The following is a 7,299-nucleotide window of genomic DNA, read 5'->3' on the forward strand; positions in this document are numbered from 1 at the left end:
TACAAGAGCTAGTTCCAGGACAGGCTCCAAAACCACAGAGAAACCCTGCCTCGAAAAACCAAAAAAAAAATAAAAAAATAAAAAAAAAATTGTTTTAAAAATCAAGTTGGCCAAGATACAACACAATTTCAAATCACTGAGTGAAAAAAACTAACAGAAAATAACAATCACTCAGTTTTGATCATGATATTCTTCCTTTATACTTTTCACAAAAGATGACAGATTCCATACACTCAGCCCCAATATTTAACCAGAGTAGTTAGTAAACTCTAAGCCATTTCTACAACTGATAGCATTCAAAGGTGCAAAAACAAAGCTTTCCATCTTAAGTAGGTTCGGTCAAACTAGGAAGACTGTTGAGCACATTAAAACACAAACAGTAAGCTTTATTTCCTGTCGCTTGAGCCCTGTCAAATTATGAATAAAAGACCTCTACCCCTAACCTCAGCCCCATCAAGTTTATTCAGTAATCTCTCCATCCATTCACCCACCAACCCATCTACCCAAAAAATATTTATTAAAGTTGTGCCTACTATGTATGTACAATTTACTGCACTAAAAATAGTAACATGGGAAAATAAGGTCCTCTTCTCACTGAACTTAAATTAAATAGAAATTTAGTCGTAAATCAGTGGTTTTCAACATGTGGGTCATGATCCTTTTGAGGGCTGACCGTCCCTTTCACAGGGGTCACATATCAGATATCCTATGTATCAAATATTTACATTACAATTCATAACAGTAGCAAATATAAAGTATCAATGAAATAATTTTATGGCTGGAGATTCCTACAACATGAGGAACTGTGTGAAAGGGTCATAGCATTAGGAAGGTTGAGAACCACTGCTCTAAACGCTACCTGGTTAGTGATGTGGCCCTCTAACTCTATTCTCCTTACTAACACCCTCCACATGGAAGCAGCTCGACCTAATGCTACTGCTTTAAGCTGCATCTCTAACATTACTAATACACACTTACACTTATTTTATCAACTACTTACAGCACTTAACACAATTTTGTGCAAAAGAAATAGAAAAGATAGTTTATCTATTCAAAGAGATTTAATATCTTAAATAAATCTTTTACTTTCTCCAAACTGCCTTAGTTTTCAAAGATTTATTCATTTTTCTGTGTACGAGTGTTTTGTGTGCATGTATGTATGTGTACTTCATGCATGCCTGTGGCCCAAAGAGGAAAGAAAAGGATATTTGATCCCCTGGAATTCGAGTTACAGGTTTGGGAGCACCGTGCAAATGCTAGGAAACAAACCCAGGTTGTCTGTAAGAGTAGCAAGTAAGCCATCTCTCTAGGCCCTGAATTACCTTTAACTATGTTTTCATATACAAAACTATGTCTCTTTACATAGCCAAACAAAATTTTCTAGCCTTTTCTGGCTCATACTTCTCATTTCTATGACCAAAGGGTACTTCCTCAACTTCAGCAGATAAAAAAAAATGAATATTGTCTCTAAGTTTCTTATTGATTTTTTATTTCTACTTTATTATTTAAAATTTCCTGAACTATGCTCAGTGTTGGCCACAAATCATTTCATTTAATTATAATAACCTTGTAAGTGTTCTCGCCATTTTCAGATTTGACGGTTGCAGCCCAGAATGAAATGACTTGCCCGCGGGCCACCCATGTCCCTCTCGCTCACAGCACAGCACCCTTCCACTGTTATACTCTGTCTCCATTTTAAGACTGAACAATTGGAAAATGTGGCCAAACCAGGTTAATACAGGCTTCTCTGGTCTGGTTCATTTCCCCTAGTGATGATTCAAACTAGTCATAGGCCATCACTCATCATTAAGAAGAATAATTTCAATAATTAAATGAAATCATTATTATAAAAGCATTTAAAAAAGAACAACTCTCAGTGTATAAGGAGATCAAAGATGGTCTCATAAAGAATATAAGGCTATGGCCCACACCTCTAATCCCAGCACTCAGGAGGCAGAGGCAGGTGGAGCTCTGTGAGTTCGAGGCCAGCCTGGTCTAATCTACAATGGGAGTTTCCTAACAGTCAGCGCGTTACAGAGAAACTCTAACTAGAAAAACAACAAACAAACAAGCAAAAAATTAAGGCAGTGGCTCAACTCTGAAAAAAAGGAAGAGTATGATCTGAGACTGGGAACTGAGAAAGGAGGCTCGTAAAGTGAAACAAACAACAGAAGCAAAGAGAAAGACAAGCGTAAGACCAAAAAGGAAAAAAAAAAATACTAAGATTGGAGCAAAAAGAAAAGTCTATCTTAAAAGAAGATTAAAAAATATTACAGGATTTGAACAGCACAATTCTCTTCAGAAATCTGTTGCCTTATCTGAAAGGATGGCTTTGGAAAGTTGACTGTTAATTATAGTGTGGCTAGTAAGTAAAGATACATAGTAAATACTGGCTTGGCTGCAAGGCCAGCCTCAACTCACAGTGCTCTGCTTTTTCTGTTCTGCCTTTTCTAAGTCTCCACAATCATCTACAAGCTTTTTTGCAACCACAGCTCACATGATTCTGGTTCTCTGAACATCTAGTAACTTTTTTTTAATGTCACAATTTATCCCTGTCTGAGTTCCAAATGAGAACCAGGATGAAGACTAAATGAGAAGTAAAGCAAGCACCAAGAACAATGCCTGCAACAAAACGAGTGCTCAGTGCCAGGGAGGATCCTCTGCTCCTCTGGTCTCTTATCCAGGTGAAGCCTCCTTGATGACAGCTCTTGCATACCCACCTCTGCTGAAGCATGATAGTGATTTAAGCGGGGATGAAGCAAAACAGGGATCATAGAAATAGAATCTAGGGCTGAATCCTCTCTATTTACTGAGAAAGAAAATGTACCTAAAGGGACAGTAACTAGTTACAAAAGTGAATAGTTCTTACCAAAAAAAATGGCTATGCTCATCCCATTACTATTACTGAAAAAATGTATTGCTTTAGAAAATCACTCCTAAATTATCAAATAAATGCTACTGACGATGCTAACGTGAAGATCTGAGAACAGTCTCTTACCTCCAATGGTGAGTCAACAAGGAATCTTGTGAACTGCAGAGTCCAGTATGAACAGGATCAATTTCGTCCAGGAAAGGGGCAATAAGAAAAAACACAAAAAGAAAAAACATCATACAATTTTCCAGTAAGAGCATTTGAAGCCAAAGTCTGTACAAAGGTAATATTTTCCATAATGTATAACCCATCCAGAGCACAGATAGTTCAACTCAGCCCATAAAAAGTACTCAACTATTTGAATTAGTTTCCATAAACAACCCTAAATATCTGTGTCAAAGCAAATACAGGACAATTAGTCCTAAAATGGTTTCATTTTTAAGTTTTATCTCACAACCTCTGAACATAAAACAAACAAAAGTAACCAGTAAGAAAGGAATCAACAATCTTTCTGATCCTAAATGTAGACCAAGGCTTGGTTAACGCCAAGAAAAGGTGGAAATGCACAATTCAAGACCCAGCAGAGAGTGGCATCCCCACATTTTGGCACTTCTGTCTTGCATACTCTCTCATCTCTCTCCATCCCACATCCCTTTCTTCTACCTCCCTATCATCACAGGGAATACAAATCATTTCTATTCTCTCTGGAAGAGCTAGGAAGTTAGTAAGAACACTTGACCATCCTGGAGGAGGTCTCAGGTTTGAGCCCCAAAACTGCGAGAGGAAGGGACTGAAATATCAGTCCAATTATATAATATCTGGGATTTCCTTCTACATCATTGGAAGAAGCTATAGAGGTAACTAACAGAATTAAATAAAACAAACTTCATATTACAGCAATGAGTGTAAGAGATAAAGACAGAGGACTCCTTCATACATGGTTAGCACCACTCAGTGTTTAGTTTTCTAGAAGAAACTTCCCTTGATACAGTTTTTAAAAAGTATCAGCTACACCATCCCTGAACTATAAAACATAATCCTAAAATAACACTGGGCATGTCAAAGCTACTAGTATAATCTAGGCTCTAGATTGCAAGATTCATTAAAATACAGAAACTATGAATTTTTTCTTTAATAACAAACAATTCTATTGTTAGAACTCTTCTGAAAGTACACGGTATACCAAATGCTGTTTTCATAATGCTAGTATGGCACAATTATTATTATTATTATTTTTTTTTTTCGAGACAGGGTTTCTCTGTGGCTTTGGAGCCTGTCCTGGAAGTAATGCAAATTTTATGGTCTTGATGTCTTTTGCAATAGCTCAGACTAAGAAAATAAATACACCTCTTCCCCAAAGCAGAAAGTGCCAGTTGAGATACTAGATCATTTTAATAATGGAGAGCAACAGGGAACAGCAAATTTTTATTTTTAAGACAGAACTCTGATATTATAAGATTTCTATTCTTTATTCCTATATGTACATATGAACTATGCTATATGCATATTTTGGCAATTTGTAAGCAACCCCACCCAAGTGTAGTAGCAACTGATGCATCAACCAAGATAGCAGTCAGTTTAAATAACAAACAAGAACTATGTAAAGGCTGTTTAAGGAAGCTAATGTCTTCTTGAGGCCCAACAATTTATACACACACCCTAGCATGTGTATTTGTAACAAGAACAGTTAACATTAGTGATGCCCAGTTTTCAAAATAAGAAACCTGAAATGCTCATCATGGTTAAACTGCCAAAATATGAAATGTGTAAGTTTTCAACCTTAAAGCAGTAAAAACTGAATAATAAACCACAAGACACAGACATACTATTCCTAGGACATGAAAAAGATTTCAAAAATGCTTCCTCTCCATCAGTGTGAAGGTGAAGCTAGTTGCCTTGTTCCACTTCAGTCAGCTGTGAGTTGAGTAGTCTGGGATCTCATTGACTCTACATACTCATGAGTCACTTAAGTCATTGTGCCTCTTTTCTTTTTAATCTGTAAACCAACTTCAGCCCACCACTTTCCCAAGCTGTGCCTCATGAATGCCAAGTCCTAAAGACACTTACTTCTGTGATTTCAGGTCCAAATACGCTTAGTAATGCAGTAAGCTACAGCCACCTAACCTCCCCTTTGCCTTACCAGAACTCCAAGGAGTACAGAAAAAGGACTCTTCGGACTCTCACGTTTACAAAAAGTTGACTTTCATTTAAGATAGTGTTTGCAAAGTTACATAAGGAACTTGTATTTGCTTAAATTTCATGTAAGCCCAATCGACACTGCACAGAGCATGTTATACAGCTCAAATTTATGTTTTGTTTTTGTTCTTTTTTTGTTTCTTTTGTTTGTTTTTCAAGACAAGGTTTCTTGTCCCTGTCTTGTCCCTGGCTGTTCTGGAACTCACTCTTTAGGCCAGGCTGGCCTCAGACTCACAGAAATCCACCTGCCTCTGCCTCCTAAGTGCTGGGATTAAAGATCTGTGCAACCACATCTGTCAGATTTATGTTAATTTTTACAAGGAAAATTACTTCTAAATTCCTCCTAGAGAGGCTCCAAATAAATCATGAAAACCACAGACGAGAGATCCTATCTCAGAACCACCTGCTGAAGTGTAAGGACCACATGCCAACTGCTCCTCCACACACACGTAACACACACACAGAATTCAAAACACCTGCTGGAGTGTAAGGACCACACACCAACTGCTCCTCCACATACATGTAACACACATGTACACACAGAGAGGATTCAAACCACCTGCTGGTGTGAATGAGGATGCCCTACACCAACTGCTCCTCTACACACATGTACAATCACACACAAAATTCAAATTAACCTTGAAAAATGAGATACCTTCCAAAAATCAGAATAAAATAAATTGAGGATAAACAGAAAATACCACAAAACCTACAAATCAAAATTAACATTTGTTATTATTTATTTTTCTTAATAACTGACAGTCTGACTGGAGTAAGAAATCTCAATATAGTTTTTATTTACATTTCTCTGATGGATTGTGAGGTTGGAACATTTTTTCATGTTAACTGGCCATTTGTATTTCTTTTTTCACAAATTGTCAGCTCCTCAGCCCATGTTTTGATTAGGTTGTTTGTTTCCATATTGTTTAGAGGTCTTTTTTGTATATTCTAGATATTAATTCTCTGTCAAATGGATATCTGACAAAGACTTCCTCCAACTCTATGAGCTGCCTCTTCACTCAATTAACTACTTCCGTTCCTGTACAGAAGCTTTTTATCATGAAGTCCCATTTGTCAACTGATGGCCTTACTTCCAAGGCAACCAGGATCCTGTTCAGAAAGTCCTTACCTCTGCCTCTATCTGGAAGTATTTTCTCTATATTTTGTTATAACACTTTTGGAGTTCCAAGTCTTACACTGAAGTCTCTGACATTTGAAGTTGACTGTTGTGAAGGGTGAGAGGTAACACACTAATTTCTTTCTTCTATTAGGGATATCCAATTGCCAACAACACTGTTAACAAAGCTATCATTTCTCCAATGTGCATTTTCGGATCTTTGTCAAAAATCAGATGATTTGAGCTTGTGCTGATGTATGTGGACCTCTTGTTCTGTTCCACAGATCAACTTGACCTATTTTTGTGCCAGTATCATGCTGTTTACTTACTATGCCTCTGTAATATAATTTGAAATCATCAGTATTCTTTTTCCTTAGGACTGCTTTGGCTATCATTATGCTTCCAAATGAATTTGAAGATTTATTTTCCAAGAAATTAATTCTACTTGCCAATGCTGACTGAACTGACCAGAAGTCTCATTTATTTGCTCCTGACCTTACTGAGAAGGCCAGTGAGCTCCTGTCAAACGAGTAAGCAGCAGAGCAGACCGTTTTTAAGAAAGAACTGGAGAGAGGAAAAACCGGTGGTTGCCAAGTTGTAAAGCACTCAGGGAGAAAACAGTGGTCCTGATATTTGTGACATCCCAATGACTCCTTCTAGTACAGATGTACGTCATCATCCATCCACAGCTTTACAGGGACGATCTTATTTTACCCCTCACAATAAACACTGTTGCAGAACTCCCTCCTCCACACTGCACAAGGAGAGAACTTAAAGTAAAAACAGCTCAAGGATTGGGAAATCTCTTAGAGCCACGTGGGAAATGAGTGGAGGCTATGGTTTAGTCAGTGTTGTCAGAAAACTGAGCAGTTTACACCTTACCTTTGGTGTTCCTCAGCTCATCAACATGCTAACCCAAACACATGGAATTATAACTGATACCACCTCATACCACCAACCCAAACAAGTTTTCATTGAACACATTTACTCTCAGACAACATGGTTCATCAAGAATTACTAACAGGGGCTGGAGAGATGGCTCAGAGGTTAAGAGCATTGCCTGCTCTTCCAAAGGTCCTGAGTTCAATTCCCAGCAACCACATGGTGGCTCACA

General features: G+C 37.7%; 1 protein-coding gene across 4 annotated transcripts in view; it reads right to left on the minus strand.

Annotated features, from left to right (window-relative positions):
* Ate1 (arginyltransferase 1) overlaps positions 1-7,299 on the minus strand; it is a 125,042-nt gene that overhangs the window by 76,881 nt on the left and 40,862 nt on the right. For all 4 annotated transcript variants that reach the window (XM_005351368.3, XM_005351367.3, XM_005351365.3 and 1 more), the window contains exon 8: positions 2,999-3,031. In XM_005351368.3, coding sequence (XP_005351425.1) covers positions 2,999-3,031 — 33 coding nt within the window. The remainder of the gene's footprint in view (positions 1-2,998; positions 3,032-7,299) is intronic.

The sequence above is a fragment of the Microtus ochrogaster genome, chromosome 8, assembly GCF_000317375.1.
Source record: "Microtus ochrogaster isolate Prairie Vole_2 chromosome 8, MicOch1.0, whole genome shotgun sequence".
NCBI classification, from domain to species: Eukaryota; Metazoa; Chordata; class Mammalia; order Rodentia; family Cricetidae; genus Microtus; species Microtus ochrogaster.